This window comes from Anser cygnoides, chromosome 3 (genome assembly GCF_040182565.1).
Source record: "Anser cygnoides isolate HZ-2024a breed goose chromosome 3, Taihu_goose_T2T_genome, whole genome shotgun sequence".
Classification (NCBI taxonomy): Eukaryota; Metazoa; Chordata; class Aves; order Anseriformes; family Anatidae; genus Anser; species Anser cygnoides.
The window spans coordinates 119,719,631-119,736,936 of record NC_089875.1 but is presented as its reverse complement, the minus strand read 5'-3'; the positions used below and the strand labels follow the sequence as shown (position 1 = coordinate 119,736,936).

The 17,306-nt window shown below is 44.9% G+C and overlaps 1 protein-coding gene across 2 annotated transcripts; it reads left to right on the top strand.

Moving 5' to 3' along the window:
* Window positions 1-786: 786 nt before the first annotated feature.
* On the top strand, window positions 787-13,138 carry LOC106038129 (L-threonine 3-dehydrogenase, mitochondrial). 2 transcript variants are annotated; one of them, XM_048079401.2, is made up of 11 exons: window positions 787-864; window positions 1,676-1,732; window positions 2,761-2,872; window positions 6,085-6,286; window positions 6,637-6,679; window positions 8,004-8,074; window positions 8,811-8,960; window positions 9,048-9,220; window positions 9,807-9,897; window positions 10,385-10,654; window positions 10,886-13,138. In XM_048079401.2, the coding sequence occupies exons 4-11, from the start codon at window positions 6,103-6,105 to the stop codon at window positions 11,023-11,025; spliced, it is 1,122 nt and encodes a 373-aa protein (XP_047935358.1). In that variant the 5' UTR covers window positions 787-864; window positions 1,676-1,732; window positions 2,761-2,872; window positions 6,085-6,102; the 3' UTR covers window positions 11,026-13,138. The 2 variants fall into 2 exon arrangements, with proteins under 2 accessions (XP_047935358.1, XP_013039869.1); XM_013184415.3 differs by lacking the exon at window positions 787-864 and having other exon boundaries at window positions 1,560-1,732.
* Window positions 13,139-17,306: the final 4,168 nt, after the last annotated feature.

Genomic DNA, 17,306 nt, shown 5'->3' with positions numbered 1-17,306 from the left:
AAATCCTCCAGTTCTTCACTGGACTCTCTCCACTATGTCCATGTCCCTCTTGTACTGGGGAGCCCAGAACTGGTCCCAGCACTCCAGGTGCAGCCTCACCAGTGCTGAGCAGAGGGGCAGGATCCCCTTCCTCGACCTGCAGGCGATGCTTTGCTTAACACAGCCCTTTCTTTGCCCAAGGGCCCATCGCTGCCTCACGTTCACCTCAGTGCCCCCCAGGCCCCCAGGTCCGTTTCTGCAGAGCCGCTTTCCAGCTGGGTGCCCCCAGCCTGTCCTGGTGCTGAGCCTGTTCCTCCCCAGGGGCAGGACTTTGGGCTTCTCCTCGTCGAGCTGCAGGTTTGTGTCAGCCCCCCTCTCCTGCCTGCCCAGGTCCCTCGGGATGCCAGCACGACCCTCCGGCATATCCACCACTCCCCCCAGCTGTGTGTCATCTGCAGCCTTGCTGAGGGTGCACTGTGCCCCATCATCCAGGCTATTAATTAAAGGTGTCAAACAGGACCGGACCCAGCACCAATACCCCTGTCCTGTCCCTACAGACCCCGATTAAGTCCCCCCCCCCCCCCCCGCCTCTCCCACAGCCCCGTAGGCACCGGCACACCACTACCTTGCACCACCGCTGCCCACCCCACACCCCCTGTTCAAGCCCTGTCGCCGAGCCCCCGATCCCTAACGAAGCAGCTCCCTTTATGAGCCATGACGTCACGCCCAAATGTGTGACGTCACCCCCAAATTCTCCTCCCCGTGACGTTGGGCTTCAGCTCCTCCTCTCCCACCTCCCCTTTCCCCACCTCCCCCCTTTCAGCCTTTGGGGGAACGGCGGTGGGCGAGAGGCAGCGGGGGCTGGCGGCGGCGGGAGCTCGGCGGGTGAGAATGGTCCTGGTCCTGGTCCTGGTCCTGGTCCTGGTCCTGGTCCTGGTCCTGGTCCTGGTCCTGGTCCCGATCCTGGTCCCGGTCCCCAGAGCCTGAATGACTCCCTTTTTTTGGAAGCCCTTTTGGGGCTGCCGGGAGCAGCAGGGCGGTGCGGGGCTGGGGGCGCGGTGCCCCCCTTTGCTCCCCTCCTTTTCATTTTATTCTAGCCCCCTGAGCCCGATGCGACCCAGCAGCGCTTCAGGCTTTAACGCTTTTTGCTCTTTTTTTTAGCCCAGTGGCAGGAGGGACGCCGTTTTACGGGAGATGTGCTGTGAGCTAGCAGGCTTCATCATGCATGTAACTCACACTGGCCTCTTTGTTTTATCCTAAAGGCCACGTATAAAGTAGCTCTTATCCGCTCCCAGAGCACCATGCTTTTCAGCAATTTATATAATCTGGCTTTATTTGGGGTGCCGAGGCCTGATTTCTGCCTGGCATCATTCCTTCGCAGGGCTCCGGCGTCGTCCCCTCTGAAAATCAAGCCGTGGCGGCCGTGCGTGTGCCTCAAGGTTATTTTAACGTAGCTCGGCCAACAGCTGTCTGCCGCAGCCCGTGTGCGAGCCAGAGATAACAGGCGCAGCGTGCAGCCCGGCCACGCTCCTCTCTGCCCGTACCAGGGGACACGAGGAGGGAGCAGGGTCCGGCAGCCCCCGCTCGGGGCTCTCCGAACTACAGAAAAGACCAAGAAGGGATGCGGGATGGCTTTCTGGCTGTGCAGGCTGCTTTAAGTGGTATTTGAGCTGAGAGTGTCCCCTACTTGTTGCAGGTTGAGCGTTCCCAGTGTGATCCGGTGGATTTTCCAGTTGGCAGTGCCCGGGCACCAGTGAGTAAGGCTTTCCTGCGGAGTGACGTGCGCTTCATCTTCTGGACACCCGAGGCTGGCAGTGTTTTTCCACTCGAGCTCTTCTTGATACAGCTGGGAAAAAAAATAGAGGAGCTTTCAAGTGCATAAGCCCTTCTTCAGCTCTTGAGCTCCACAACTGTGTGTTGTGGAGCCAAAGTGGGCTGAGAGCAATAGCGTGGAGCTCAGCGTGTCGGTGCAGGCCGTATGCGTGAGGCTGTTTTGAAAAAAACTGGTGGCTGGGAATCCGTGAGATCCCGTGCCCTGGGAAGTATCTCAGCTTTCTTTGAAAGAGGCAGCTTTGGGACTTCTGTGGATAGCTTTGTGTAGAAGCATCCTGTGGCGTCTCAGCAGCAGTGCAGCCCCTGGGATTGCTGCAGGAGGTTTTGTTTTGGGGTCTGACCCTTCTCTTCTCCCTCTCCCATGTTCTCCGAAACTTTCTATTAATGGGATTTTCCAGAACAACCTCCTGAGTTTCTTATCGTTCTTATCACTGTAGTGTTCTATTAATAACTAATACACAAGAAACTACGAGCTCCTATAAACATGTTTTTGTGTTTTATATGAGCAACAGGTGCTTGCCACTTATGTAACACTTCTGAAAGCTCGTGATGGGACAGCAACTGGCAGATAACTTGCTAAATGTTGGTGTGTTTTTTTTAAGATGTTAAATTTTTTCATTTTTCCCCTATTTTCCCTCTCCCTGTACTTTAATCTTCTTACAAACCTTAGAAATTCCCTGCTATCCAAGGGAGATAGATTATTGCTTTACTATTGAACATGTGTTGGCTTTATACTAATCCTTTGCGTTGCAACTAATTAGTTTAAAACCTGTCCTTCAGTTATGACCCTTGAATGCTCCTGTTAGTTAAAGGACCTGGCTGCACAGCTTCAGAGACCTCTACCTATCACAAAGTTACAGACATTTCAAAATAAAGCAAATGTGAACGAAGTGATATCCCTGGCTGCTGCTGCTCTCACGCACACACTTTTTTTTTTTTTTTTTTAAGGTGTGGGACAACTCCTACTTTCTGTCACATTTTGATTGGCCTTCCAAAGAGGCAGTGTCCTATAAATTGCCATTTCCAGTTTGCTTCTGCCCTATTGCCAGCTGAGGGACAGGTGAGTACAGAAGAAAAAATGGTCTAGGGTGTATTTCATAATCCTTAAAATTAGTGCTGGTTGTTAATTTGGATTAGCAGGCTGGGGGAAATAACAGCCATGTTTCAGGATAAAGCTTCCTCATTTAACTTAATTTGGAAAACAAGAGAGTTATTTTTTATTATCAGTTTCAGTCAGCGAGTAAAATGAGTGACTGCAAAGCTAGTTAGAAAGTAATATAGGAATTGGTGGGAGTAGGATACATATATATATATATATATATCTTTTTTTTTTTTTCCTCCAGTTCCTAAATGTACAAAAATATTTAACTTTGGGACAGGCAGAAAAAGAAACCTACCCCCCAAATCAAAATTTTCACATTGGTTAAATTAATGCTTTTTGCGTTCAGTGCTGTTAACGACTCCTTGAAGCTCTTTAAAATGAGAAATGTTGATCTAGCAGAATGGGATTTTCTGTCCAACTTGCTCTTGAAAGGTAATGAGAAGTGAATGAAAGTTTTGTGTCAGGGCTAGCTATATCTTATGGTTAGTTTGGGGAAGTGTTTTTAAGGGATAGTATTAATGTCTTTATATATCTGTGCATTTGCTGATAATTTTTAGAATTTAGTAGCTAGTTACACCATTTTTCCCTTCCTATCTGACACAGCAAGAAATGCATGTCATAGGTGGTATTTTTATATTCAGTTGTACTGCTTGGTAAACTAAGGGTTTTTCAGTGTCTGGTATGAAATGTTTACTGTTCTTTTGAGTCAGCCTAGACTTGCAAGTAAATTCTTAGCATAAGACTGTGTGTTTATTCCACAAGTGAATTTGGAGAAACCAGTCTAGTGAGTGGGAAACCAACCTGATCCTGACATTTTTGTAACTTTAATTCGTGTACTCTGCATCTAGAGCTCAGAATGTAAAATGCCTTTTCAGGTCCTGTGAGGGGAAACTTTGGGAAACAGATCATATGAGTCTCCCTTAGTACCATAAGGATTTTCATATCCCATTCTGAAACAAGAAGGGATTATCATGGCTCTTCAAGGTGCTGGTGCTGCCAGTGTTCTTATGTTGGTTTCCTAGGGAGAAATATGTCCTATGTATTGCCTGGATGTGTTTGCCTGCTGTCTTCCTCCTCAGCTACTTCAGCAGCTTGTGGCTCACTTCAGTGAATCTGATAGGGACTGAGTCCTAAAAATATCAAGAACACATCTGTTTTGTGAGCTGGGCTGAGGGGAGAGAAACCTCATGAGTGCGTTGGCTGGACATCACAGACTTACAGCAGGGCTGAGGCTGGGGACACCCCTGGGTGCCCCTGTCCCCCCCTGCCCCAGCAGGGTGCCCAGCCCCACGGCCCTGGGCTCGGGGAGCTCTCCAAGGAGCAGCCCCCGGCCCCTCTCGGGGCAGCCTGTGCCAGGGCTCCGGCACCCGCCCGGCCCAGCAGTGCTGCCTGAGGGGCAGGGGGAGCCGCCGGGGCTCCGGGCTGGGCCCGGGGCCTCTGGGCCCGGCCCTGGGCACCGCCGAGCAGAGCCCGGCTCCGGCCTCTCCGCACCTCCCCGCGGGTCCTGACGGCCATGGGGGAGCTCCCCCGGAGCCTCCTCTGCTCCAGGCCGAGCAGCCCCAGCTCTCGCAGCCTCTCCTCACAGCACGGGGGCTCCGGGCCCGGCAGCACCCTGGGGGCCCCGGCCTGGGCTCTCCCCGCTGGGCCCAGGTCTCTCAGTGCTGGGTTGGTGTATAACCAGGAATTAAAGAGCTGTGCAAAGCCCAGAGGAGATTAGAGCAGTTGCCTCTAGCACTGTGACAGGAGAGATACGGCTGTGACAGATCAAACCCATAATCAGGGAGTCCGATCCCTGTAATGGCTTTGTGGCCGTGAGGTGCAGCAGAGGCATGGTGAATTCATCAGGGCACTAATTGACCCTGCTTCTCAATGCAATAAACAAATCTAAAAAGGAGGATGAAACAAAGAAGATGCACTTCAGAATAAGTCTCTTTCCGTTTTAATGTGCAAACGTGATTTTTTTTTAATCATGCACAGTTCTTGCGGGTCTTATTAACACCGCAATAGGTGGTTTAGCAGGTCTTCTGTATTTAAACAGCAGATCGCCTTGAAGTATCAGAAAACTTCTCCTTTCTGTGTTGCCTTAAGTGAAAGGAACAGCCAAGTTAATTAGCTGTTTGCGTTTTTATGCGTATTATAAATTGGTGCTGCTGGAATTCATTGCGTTAGCTAGCTGCCATTTCTTGTTGTGTCCTTCCTACTCCCCGATTCTTTTACTTATAATATATGCAACAAGAGCACATGAGAAAGGAATTGACAGCATAATCCCAGTTTTAAAAGTGAGCTATTTTTAAAAGGTGTCTTCATTTTGGAGTTGGTTCGTTGTATCACTTTGGGGAAGATGGTTAAAAGTCTGAGGCGAGGAAGCATTTTAGTGGCTGTGCCTTACGAACTATATTTGAAAGAAGGAAAATATAACCTCACAAAAGGCTGGTTGCATATGCAATTTATTTGCTGACAATTTTTCAGCAAATTTTTCTTCATTTTCTTTCTCAGTAGGAAAGATCTGGGGAGACAGAAAACCTAACTTGCGTATAGCTCAGGATAATTTAGGGATACTTTTGCAGTGTCTTATAATGAATCATGGCTTTTTTTGTGAAGTAATTAGGAACTAGTTCTGAGTAAATAAAACGCAGCTTCTCCTTTGCTTTCCTGGTGCTGTCCCTCGTGCACGTTAGTTTTGAGCAAAGCAGTGCTCTCTAAAGAGGCTGAGTTTTGCCCCTGTTGGTTTGAGCGAATCTTGCTGATGCAATGCTAAGGTTAGCTTATTTGTGGCAGTTCACAAAACTTTCACTCACAAATACCTACAGTGAAGCTGTGTAGTCACAGTAGGTGAACTTGTTGAATTCTGCATTTGCTGTCAGTTGTGCGTTGAATCACAGTTTCTAGCGTAAAAGGTTTAAACTTGGACTGTATTCTCACTGTTCGTTATACTGGACCCTGGGCTGGGGCTGTGGATATTTTCCTGCGCTCTCTCTGTTGAATACATTACCTCTATTCATGTTACTTCACAGGCTGCTTCTAGCAGACGTGGCTCTCAGTTGGCACATCAGCTAGGATTTGGATTGCATCAGACCTCTTTTAAACTCTTTAGAGTATTCTAAGGGAGTATTTAAAACATTCAATGTGGTTGAGTCACTTACGACTAATAACTTCTCTTGTTCTCACAGCCTAATTGAAGAAGGAAGATGCCAATTGTCAAAAACGTGAGCAGAGCTGTCAGCCAGCTGCTACAGAGCTCTGGTTGTGGGTGTGGGATTTCCATCGTGCCCGTTCGATGCATCGGTGTCTCGCCCCGCCAGGTGGCCTCTGATGCTAGCTTTCACTCAGTTTCTTTTTCGGAGTCAGATCATCCTCGGGTGCTAATTACAGGTCAGCATTCCTATCATAACTGTATTCCTTCTCCAGCTTCTCAGTCAAGTTCCATGCTCCCCTCCTCCCTCTCCAGTGAGCAGATTAACAGAAGCAAAAATACTTTGACAAAAAAAAATCCAAAGAAAATATACTGGAGTTGTGGTCTTTCCTGAATGGTACTCTGTGTGAACTTGCTTTTTATTTTTATTCCAAAAATCTAAAACCACTTCATTGGGTTTTCCTTGAGGACGGTTTAAAGCTCTTCTCTCTGAGAAGAGAAATAGTACTCATTTGTGATATAATGCATATAACACTTCAATACTGTGTTCTGATACCACCTCCTCTCTGATTTTTTTCTCCTGTTTTAGGTGGCCTTGGCCAGCTTGGAGTGGGACTCGCTAAGCTTCTGAGGTATGTCATGATTCTTTGACTTGCTATTAGTGAGGAGTTCAAGCTTTAGCCACAACTTGTAGAAGAAAAAAATTTCAGGAAAGCTGTTTTTAAAACAATCCCAGTGATGATTGCAGAGTTTTTTGCCTCTTGATTTTGTAAACAACTTCATACTTTTGCCATCTTTTTATTTTTTACTCCTGTGCTTGTTTTATGTTCACTGATGTACTTTCTGTATGTACATTGGTCACAGTTCCCAAAATAACATAATTTTGTCTAGGAGACTAGCCACTGGGTTCAGTTTGTTTCCAGTTAAATGGAAGTATTCACAATCTGAATCCTCAGAGGGCGCTCAGCCAAATAGGGCTGCATTTCCATGCTCAAGAAAGACAAAATTTGGGGTTTTATGCGGGTACCATGGGAGAGGAAAAAGTACAAACATCCACTTGAAAAAATGTGTAGTCCTATGCTAATTGCCAGGCTTTGCAACTGCTGACTTGTCTCTCTGAGAATTTCAGTTATGTAACTTCAGGCATAAGGTGCCTTGTTTAGTACAGTGCAAATAAAAATAAAACTTCAAGACCTTGTACCCTAATATTTTATACTTTTGTGCAAGTTGATCTTGCACCAAAAGCAGTAAATCAATAAATGTAAAACGGTCAAGATCTCTTCCTTGACTATATCGCGGTTTATATGTACATCCACTCAGCTCCAGAGTATCGCTTGTATGTAGACAGTGTTTGTTGCAGAGGATTTGGACTATGATCAAAAGTGAGCAAACCTGCTGTATTCAACACCATGATATGGATTGAATGATTTCAGTCATTTCTATGAAATCGTGCAAACAATGGAAGGCTGGAATGTACTCCAATTCCGACGGTCTTGCTCTCCAAGACAGCCTTGTGCTGATTAGAGCAGTACAAGTCAGAGATTACTTATCAGCTGTATTTACCCTGTTGATATAAAAATAGCTGCAGTTACAGCAAGCCCCGTGGCATATGCTTTTTGGTGTCTGTAGGGGACTAGATTCTCAGGGTACAACTTGTGGTGAGAAGAGGGTAGGAAAGAGTTTTTTTTCTCTACTGATTTTCATTATCTTAAAGACTTACGTATGAGATGCAGTCTTTCAGTAAAAGGACTACAAGGAGTAGTTTACTAATTTTCGAAGATGCTATATTGACACTGAAGAGAACTTTTTTAAATTTTTTTAATAGAATAACTGATTTCCTCATGGAAACTATTGTTCTTCTGATATTGCTCTTGGTAAACAAAATAACAAAATAGCAACTCATAAATTATCATAAAGACTGTGGACTCACTGTACCATGTGGATATTTTTATACAGGAAACGATTTGGAAAGAACAATGTGATCTTGTCTGACATTAGAAAGCCTGCGGATCATGTTTTTCATAGTGGTAAGTGACTGGGGGAACATATGGAAAAAAAACCTTGACTTCACCTCTGATGTTGATAAACTGATTACTCAAGTCTAAATGAAGAGTGAATGAAACTGTACAAATTGTTTTTTGAAACTTCTGGATAGTGCCTTCCTGGTTTGAAGTCTTGCCCAGATACTGATTTCATATATCAGTTATTCCTTTTTCCTAAATATTTTTCTCTGCATTTTTCACTGTCTCTTTGCCACTTTGTTGACCGAAGCACTCAAGTCAATTGGCTTTTGTGTTCCTGCTGTAAAAAGAGATGTTTATTCTTTTGGAGGGGACAGGTTGGAAATTAAATATGTGCCCTTTTTCCCAAACTGAGGCAATTTAGATGACAAAACGCGTGTAAAATTGTTTGTTTTCTTGTATTTTCTTTAGAAACTTAATCATGTTTTTCTTCCTCGTCACTGTTTAATGATGTACGTAGATATCTGAATAATATATGTTAATGTTCCTTTTTCTCATGCCATTGACTGGATAAAACAGGAATTCTTGGATCAATGTGTTGTTGAGGCAAAGGCAGCAGTTTACCTTACTTTCTGCTATTTATCTACTAATCATTAGGCCGTTGCTGTTAGAAGGTGTGTATTTTGCTGCACAGTCAAATTTCGAGTAGAGGAATGGGCAAGAATCAGCAATCTATGAGTTTCGTCTGGAACTTTTCTGTTCTTCTTGTCATTCAGTTTCCTTCTGGTTCCATTTCTTTTAGGCCCTTTTATCTACTCAGATATCTTGGACTACAAGAATCTGCGTGAGATAGTGGTGAATAATCGCATAACTTGGCTGTTCCACTATAGCGCTTTGCTCAGTGCTGTTGGAGAAGCAAACGTCCCTCTAGCCAGAGCTGTAAATATTACTGGTATGTGACAAGGTTTCAAGTTTGTGATTCCTACAGAGGCTTGAGAAAGCGCAGTGGATGTTCTGATAAATCCTGCTATTGTTCCAGGTTTACACAATGTTCTGGATATTGCAGCCGAGCACAATTTGCGACTCTTTGTTCCAAGCACTATTGGAGCCTTTGGACCCACCTCTCCTCGAGATCCAACTCCTGATCTCTGCATTCAGAGGCCAAGGACGATCTATGGCGTCTCCAAGGTTCACGCTGAGCTCATGGGAGAAGTAAGAACTTTTATTTTGCTTTCGTGAAAGTTCAGTGAGAACTTCACTGATTCTGGAAGATTTCTCATTGCAGTAGTTTCCCCCCTTTCTTTCCTTCCTTTTAGGCTTTAGTATTCTATTGCAGTCTGTAGCAGTTTGTCACGTCATGAAAACAAAAACCCTCTCCAAAGTCAAAGCCATCTGAGATTGTACATTCATAACTTCTCTATTGGCTTTGTATTTTTTCTAGAAGCATGAAATCGTTAAAGCTGTTACAGACAATTTCTTCACATCTTAAGTTTAAGAAGGACAGTGGCAGGTCTGAGGGCTGTATTAATTTGAAATGTCTCAGAAACCTGGCAGTTACTGGTTTCTGAACACTAGATCTAGACCTTGTGGTAGAAGTCAATCCGTATCTACTGATGTGGATGAAAACTAGAAAAGGAAGAGCAGAAAGATCAGTTACTTGGACTGATCAGTAATTCCTTGCCTTCCTTCCCTGCAGAAGTTACAGAATGAAGGTTCATCCTGTGGGAGATTGCTGTGGAAGCAGTGAGTTGTTTGGCCCAGTCTTTTTGTGTAAAACTTTTTCTTCCTCCCTCTTTAGTACTACCATTACCGATACGGCCTAGACTTCCGCTGCCTGAGGTACCCAGGAATTATATCTGCTGATTCTCAGCCCGGAGGGGGAACAACTGGTAAGCGGCTTGTGTGTATTTCTCAGTGTTGCAGGCAAGGATGTTAAAAACATAAGCCAATGCAGTCGTTTTTAACCAGTTTGTAGAATTTAATCTGCAACCATGAGGAACATCAGTGTAGAGATCCTGTTTGGACTGAAGGTTATGACAATACTTTTGTCCACTGCAACTTAGGGTGTACTTCTGTAGTCTTTAAGTGCTATCTGAGAGAGTTTGGCTTAGATATGCTTATTAAGTCCATTTCCTTTAAAAAATATTTCCAACTCTGCCGTCTTGCTGCAACGTGTAAATGCCAGAATGTCATTGGGATAGTTTGGGATAGCTCCTTGCACTCCTGCTGTATAGTGTAAATCATATACAGTTCTCCTGCTAGGATTTCCCCTCCTAGACAGGAGACTTTGGAGGTGATCCGAGGCGTGTTGACTGTCTTGAAGTGAACAATGGATTGAGGCAGATGAGCACACACGTCCACTGCACTTTTCCACAGATTATGCTGTCCAGATTTTCCATGATGCCATGAAGACCGGCAAATTTCAATGCAACCTGAAGCCAGACACCCGTCTCCCTATGATGTATATTGATGACTGTCTGAAAGCAACTCTAGAGGTCATGGAGGCCCCCGCAGAGGCGCTGAGCATGAGGACATACAACATCAGTGCCATGAGCTTCACCCCTGAAGAGCTGGCACAAGAGGTGCAGAAGCATGTTCCTGAGCTTCAGGTGACCTACAACGTGGATGAAGTCAGGCAGGCCATAGGTTAGTATCGGCTTTTTGGCAATGGGTAAGTGAAAACTTCAGATTTCTGTATGTCAAGGACAAAACAATGTTTTCTTTTTAGACACTTGGAAATCGCTGCTGTACAGTTCAAGTCTTATGGCCTGAAATTCATCTTTCGTAGTTCAAATGGCCAGTGATGATAACACCTTGTAGTTTGAAGGGATTTTTCCTAAACCTCATGTTCCTTGTTTCTCTTTCTTTTCACTGCAGCTGACAGCTGGCCAATGAACTTTGATGACAGCAATGCCCGGAGGGACTGGGGATGGAAACATGATTATGACCTCCCTGAGTTGGTGTCTACGATGTTTAGCTTCCTTGGGTCTGATTCCAGGATTGCTCAAGCTAACTGAAAAATTTTGTCAGATGTTTCCAGATTTCCACAGAGGACCAGGAAGAAATGGCTAAATTAGTTTGTAATTTACGAGTCCTAGAGCATGCCAATTATTAGTTTCATAAGTAGCAATGGAGTTGGGCAGAAACATACTGTAGCTCTGATGTCCTAGTAGATAAATGACACCATTAGGTGCTGTCTCTGAGCACAGCACCTATGACAAACACATAATTCTTGACCCTTCACACTTAAGCAACTGGGAACAAAAGCCACCTGGCTGATGAATCTCCAGTCATTCTTGCTGCCTGGCTATTGTCTGGCAAACAGCGTGGGGCGATACTGTCAGTCATGGGGTTTCAGTCAGATCCCACAGAGTTAATGATATGTTTTTCATTTCCCTAGTGGAGGTTATTAGATCATAGTAAGATACAACCCTTTTTTTTCTCTGCTTACAGACAAGAGATACAAGAGCTACTTCACACTTCCAGGTTGCAGGCAGGGGTTGTTGCAATTCTAGTTCGAAATCAAACTTTGGTTAGTAGTTCATATTTATATATATATAGTGCTGTAAAAACATACACTTTTCTATACATAGGGCATACTAAGTACCATTATTCTTATAACGCCTATAAATGTGAAGGGGAATAGGACCTGAATTCTCATTATGCTTTAAAAATAACAGGGTTTACAAGCTAAGCTTTTCCTGTTATTGCAAATGCTGCTGCTGTCAGTTTAACCTCAGAGGTAGACCTGAAATCCAAAAAGCTGTTACGTTTATGTGAATCCAGGGTATATTTCAAGAAAGCAATGCCTAGGAATGGGGTTATTGTTCATTAGCACTACTTTTGGTTATCCCAGTTGTTTGCCACGCTAGCATAATGACATACTGCCTGGAGCAAGTTTTAAAGGTGGGCTGATGGTGGAGGCTTACATTAGAGTCAAGTCAGCCTTTGAGATCTGTTCACGTTCACTGCTTTTTCTGTGTACACTGCATATGTATTTGTAGATGCTATTTATGCGTAACTGTCATACGCTTCTGTTCTTTAGAGAGGAATCCAGAGGCTGAAACCATCTCCTAGCTACAGTTAAGGCCTGTTCTACTCATTGAGTTTCATGCACAGGAGATTCTAGGATTAACAAGGGAATCTTAGTAGATGCATGCAGAGAAGACGTCTATCCAAAAGCTACTTAGGAGACTTTGAAAACGAGAAGTGATGGACTGGCGAGACAGGAAAGCCATTTTAGGTAAAATTCCAGTCTCTATGGATGTGAATCTGAGCCATTGGCTACTATAGCATGCTTTGAGAAACAACATCTGGGAACTTTGATTATATTTATTTTTCAAAGAAAAATATCTTTGGTTTTCAGAATGACTGGAAATTCCCTATATGAAGCTCTCCATCTTTTTTTTGTCTTGTATACTCCAGTGGCCCATGTAGGTGTCATGTTCAAATACGTTCTTGCCTACATTGTTTGCTTTGTTTTCTGTGACAGTGCTTTGGTAGTTGCAAGTCTGCTACACTCTGTAACCCTGCAGTGTTTCTTCAGTAAGTGACTAACTGACATGACCTGATTCCTCCTTGTGAGGGAGTCTACGTGCTGCAGGGAATGTTTTCTCATGAAAGTAACCTTCAAAGAAAGATTCTGTGGTGAAAACCAGTTATTTTAAACATATGTTAAATTTGTATCTCTTGTTTTTGTATGTATCTTACTGTTTCATCTGTTGGTGAAGCATGAATTTCCCAGGTATTTAAACTTAAAAACCTTTATGGTTGTGGCCTGTTTAAACTTTTTTATAATGTTTACGTTTCCAGGAAAAAAAAAAAAAAATCAATTCTTTAAACTCTGCCGCTGTTGTAACTATCAAATTGTTCAAGTTTAATATTTGGCCCAGTGGGCCAGCAAAGTTGGGTTACTCATAACATCCAAGAAAAGACTGGCTCAAGTTTTGTTCTCTGCACTGCCAAAACAGGACTCCTAGTAAACTGTTACGCTGAGCCATCAGATGAAGGGCTTTTAATATGATATGAAATGTCTCGTCCATTCCAGTCTTTCATAATTCAGACTCTGCAGACTCCTCATTGCCTCCGTTCCACGAGACCAGTATAAAATAATGCAAAGAGTTGTCGATGGGTCTGACTCCATTTCTTTAATTCAAAGGAAGTCAGGGGGTCTATCCCTTCACCCTTGTTCAAAGCTCTAGTTAACAGCAAGAGTGAAGAGCAAGAATGTTTTCTTCTGAAACAAACCGTCCTTGGCTGTGGCATTGCATGGAAGCTTTGGATAAGGTGTCGCACCGCAGGTGAAAAACAAGCCTATGACATTTTAAAGTTTGTCTGCCAAAAGTTGCTGATTTATTTAGGAGTGGGAGTTTAAGAAACTTCTATTTTGCAAAATCTGAAATAAACCATATTGCAGTAGACAGTTCAGATGTAACGACGTGATGATGACAGTCACGGTGTGTGGTTAGGCTTGTCTACATGGTCTGAGTCCTGTTTGAAATTCTGGTTTTTAACCTGTGACCAACAATGCCTGTATCATTTTTTTCTACATCTTCCCGTAACTTCAGTTGCAAGTATGTTACAGGTTTTTCTGTATTAAACCAATTTGATGTGGTACAAAACGTATTTTTCTACCACTATGAAGTTTGACTTCTGGGCAGAGACTTCTCACGACCTTTGAGCGTTGCAGCTGTTACATTACCTATTCAGGAAAAAAAAAAAGATGTTAAGAATATTTTTTCAAATATTACAAGTTGTTGATGAAGCCTACTTTAATAAAATTCTATGCAGATGTGTCTTTGTTTTGTCATCCTTTGTTAGAGCATATAAGAGCCATGTGCAGGAGGATGCTGGTTGGTGCTGAATCCTCTTCTTTAGCTGCAGAAGTGATGGGTGCTTTGGAGCCAAGAAAGATCCACCCTGTCCCTGGCAGTCGGGGCAGTGACTCCCAAATGTTTGTTTGCACACTTTCTGCTGATTATTCCAGTCACACAGTGTAGCAGACGGTTGCTCACAAGCAGATACAGTGTGGTTACCCTTTAATTACAACATGGTTACCCTTTAATTGTCAGTGAGCCACTAGGCAGGTGTGTGGATGCTGCTCGTAGGTGGCAGTAGTCCAAAAGGTACTGGCTTTCAAATGTTCCTCTGTCACAGGTTTCTTAGCCCTCTTGCAGGGCATGAGAAGCCAGCTGGTCTGTGTTCAGCCACCTTTCTGTCCCTCTTGGTATCAGTGTAGCTTTGAAATTACAAGAGAAGAGCGACGTTCTGATGGAGGTAGCTTTAAAAAGCACATGCTTTAAATCATAGGGTCTTCATTGCTGCTGCGGGGGTCTTCTCACAACCAGTAATGTTGGTCACTGGGGGAATTTTGTGCAGACGTGAGTGAGAATGAGGGATGTGTCCCAGGATGCCCTCCTTATAACTAACCATAGACCTACCCCGCCTCATTAATTAATGGATAAACACTCCCATCAGGTTAAACAAGTCCTTTCCCTCCTCCTGCACCTCAGCTTTCTAATGATGGGAATTTCTTGTGGAGGAAGCGTTCCTCCATGACCATAATTTACTGATTAATGCAGCCGTTATGGTTCTTGCGGAACAGGTGAGGGTGTTAGAGCACAATGCTATTTCCAGCTACTTCATTTTGATAATTAGTTTGACTTGTGTTTACACATGCTCAGTTTGGTTTCTGTTATTGCTGTAGGTGATTGATGGTGCTTCAACCAAAGCTGCTGTAGCTGGGGAGAGGATTGCCATTACCCATCAGGTCCTGCAAAAAAACCCACATTCTCTTATTATCGTTTTCACGGTTCTTCAAAGATTTGAGAATACTTGACCCTGTAATCGTGTTCATGCAGCAAAACCAAAGCCTCCTAGCCTTTTTGCTTTTAATTCTCAGGTTTACTTCTGGCTGGTTTGCCTTGGAGTCATTCCTTGACTTTGCTGTACTCACTTCTCTGTTCCTGTTTAAGAGGAAACACGGAGTTGGAGCAATGCTGACACTTGGTTGATTTATATTAAACAGATTTAACGAAGGAGCTCTGCACCTCAAGATGCAGAGTGCTGATGGAAGGTGTTGTTCAGCTTCCTGTAGGTTTAGAAGTCAGTACCGAACTCCATGCTTCTACAGCAATGAGCTGTTAATGCCCAGAGCACCGAATTTGGAACGGAGCCCGCTGTCACTGCTCAGGAAGGGCCCTTGTGTTGTGCTCAAAGTCTGGGATATATCTGAGGCTGGCATGCAATGGCAAATCCTGCCTGGGTCGGGGTCCTTTTACAATGATGCTTTCTTAAAATGTTAAACTTAATTCTTTGCTTCTGTCCGTGCAAATGCATCTGCTTTCAACGCTTGGCTGCTGAAGATCCCACAGACGCATAGAAAAGCAGGAACCTTCTTCCCTCTGGGAAATAAAGCGAGGGCAATGTGTGATTAACCTCTTTGTGCTTCTGGAAAATCCCTGCTTTAGCTCCTCAGGAGGGCGGCAGGTGCTAACAGCATTTGTCACAGGCTCTGCTTGCATCCAGGGAGGAGAAACCAGGCCCAGGGACACAGAGAGAAGAAGGAGCTGAGGTCGGGGTTAGCCAGAGGACACAGCGTGGACCTGCGGGGCTGGGATGCCGACGTTGCAGCTCCCATTCATGCTTCTGCATACTTCAGGCCCAGAGGGGGCTTTGCTGGCATACCCGAGGCAGGTTGTTGCTATTTTAGATGAAGGTTCGCTTGAGTTGTGAAACCTTTACCCTTCTTCTGCAGGCTTGGACCGGGCAAGTGCTCTTCAAGCTATTTTTGGCTTCATACCATAATAGTACGTGAGCTCAAATTCGTCTCTTGTGGCATGACGGAGTGGTGGGGGTGTGTGGGGGTGTGCAGATGGGTGTGCTTGCACATGCCCCTTGGGTGCTCGCTGTTCTTTGTAGGGGCTTCTTTTATATCGCGCTGGGATCACTGTGTACAGAAATGCTACCTAGCTCTTTGAGCCAGGGCCTGCTTCTGGAACAGAGCTGGATATTTAAAGATCGTCGTAACTTCATACAGCAGTGAAAAGAGTTGGCTCACATGGGTGAATTTTGCCAGTGGAGACAGGGCCTATTGAAAGACATTTGTAGTTCAGCAGCACCATTCAGTTTTGAGGGGATTTCATTCATCTTGCTAAAAAAAATATAATAAAATTCCACACCATGCTGCCCTCTTCTCTTCTCACAAATGGGTCCCCACAGCAGAAAAGATCTGAAGTGCTGGGTAATACTTCTTCTGACCTCATTAGATCACTGATATCCTGCACAACAAAGTCCTACAAGCTGTTCAGGGTTTCCATTCTGCTTCTTTGGCCATCCTCTAAAGCGTGGTCTGACCTCACTGATCTTTTGTCCTTCCAACGGAGCCGTGAGAGTCTGCGGCCAGTCTGAGGGCCCACCAGGATCTGCCTGGGAGCTGCTGCAGGCATTCACTGTTGAATGTTTCATTAGCTGAAAGTGCCAACTTAAAAAGAAAAAGAAAAAAAAAAAAAAAAAGGCTGTTCTGGGTGACATTTAATGTGGAAAATATATATATATAGGTTCAAAAAAATATATAAGGCTGGAAAAGCCCTCCAAGATCATCTGGTCAAACCATCCCCCTACCACCAATGTCACCCACTAAACCGTGTCCCTAAGCACCACGTCCAATCGTTCCTTGAACACCCCCAGGGATGGTGACTCCACCACCTCCCTGGGCAACCCGTCCCAATGCCTGGCTGCTCTTTCTGAGCAGAAATGTCTCCTCATGTCCAACCTGAACCTCAGCTAGCAAAACTTGAGGCCATTCCCTCTAGTCCTATCACTGATTACCTGTGGGAAGAGGCCGACCCCCAGCTCCCCACACCTTCCTTTCAGGCAGTTGCACAGAGCAATGAGGTTTCCCCTGAGCCTCCTCTTCTCCAGGCCAAACACCCCCGGTGCCCTCAGCTGCTCCTCACAGGACTTGTGCTCCAGGCCCTTCACCAGCTTCGTAGCCCTGCTCTGGGCACGCTCCAGGGCCTCGATGTCCTTCTTGTAGCGAGGGACCCAAAAGTGAGCACAGCCCTCGAGGTACGGCCTCACCAGAGCTGGTACAGGGATGGCCACAGGTGGGTTTATTCCTTAGCACAGACCTAACTGTGGGTTCCCCAGAGGAGCAAACGAGACACTTGATGAACATTAGTCCCCAGCCCATGTGGTGCCTGTGGATGTCCTTGGCCCCATGGCTTTGAAGGACACCTTCTGCCACTGTCCTGAGGAAGACACCATGTCCTCCACCATGCTGCAGGCCACTCAACAC

What these genes read in the sequence shown, in the direction of transcription:
- LOC106038129 (XM_048079401.2), top strand. Translation starts at nt 6,103, where the DNA reads ATGCCAATTGTCAAAAACGTGAGCAGAGCTGTCAGCCAGCTGCTACAG. An exon ending in TCCTCGGGTGCTAATTACAG is followed by an intron (nt 6,287 to 6,636) that starts GTCAGCATTCCT and finishes CTCCTGTTTTAG; the next exon opens with GTGGCCTTGGCCAGCTTGGA. An exon ending in GGATCATGTTTTTCATAGTG is followed by an intron (nt 8,075 to 8,810) that starts GTAAGTGACTGG and finishes CATTTCTTTTAG; the next exon opens with GCCCTTTTATCTACTCAGAT.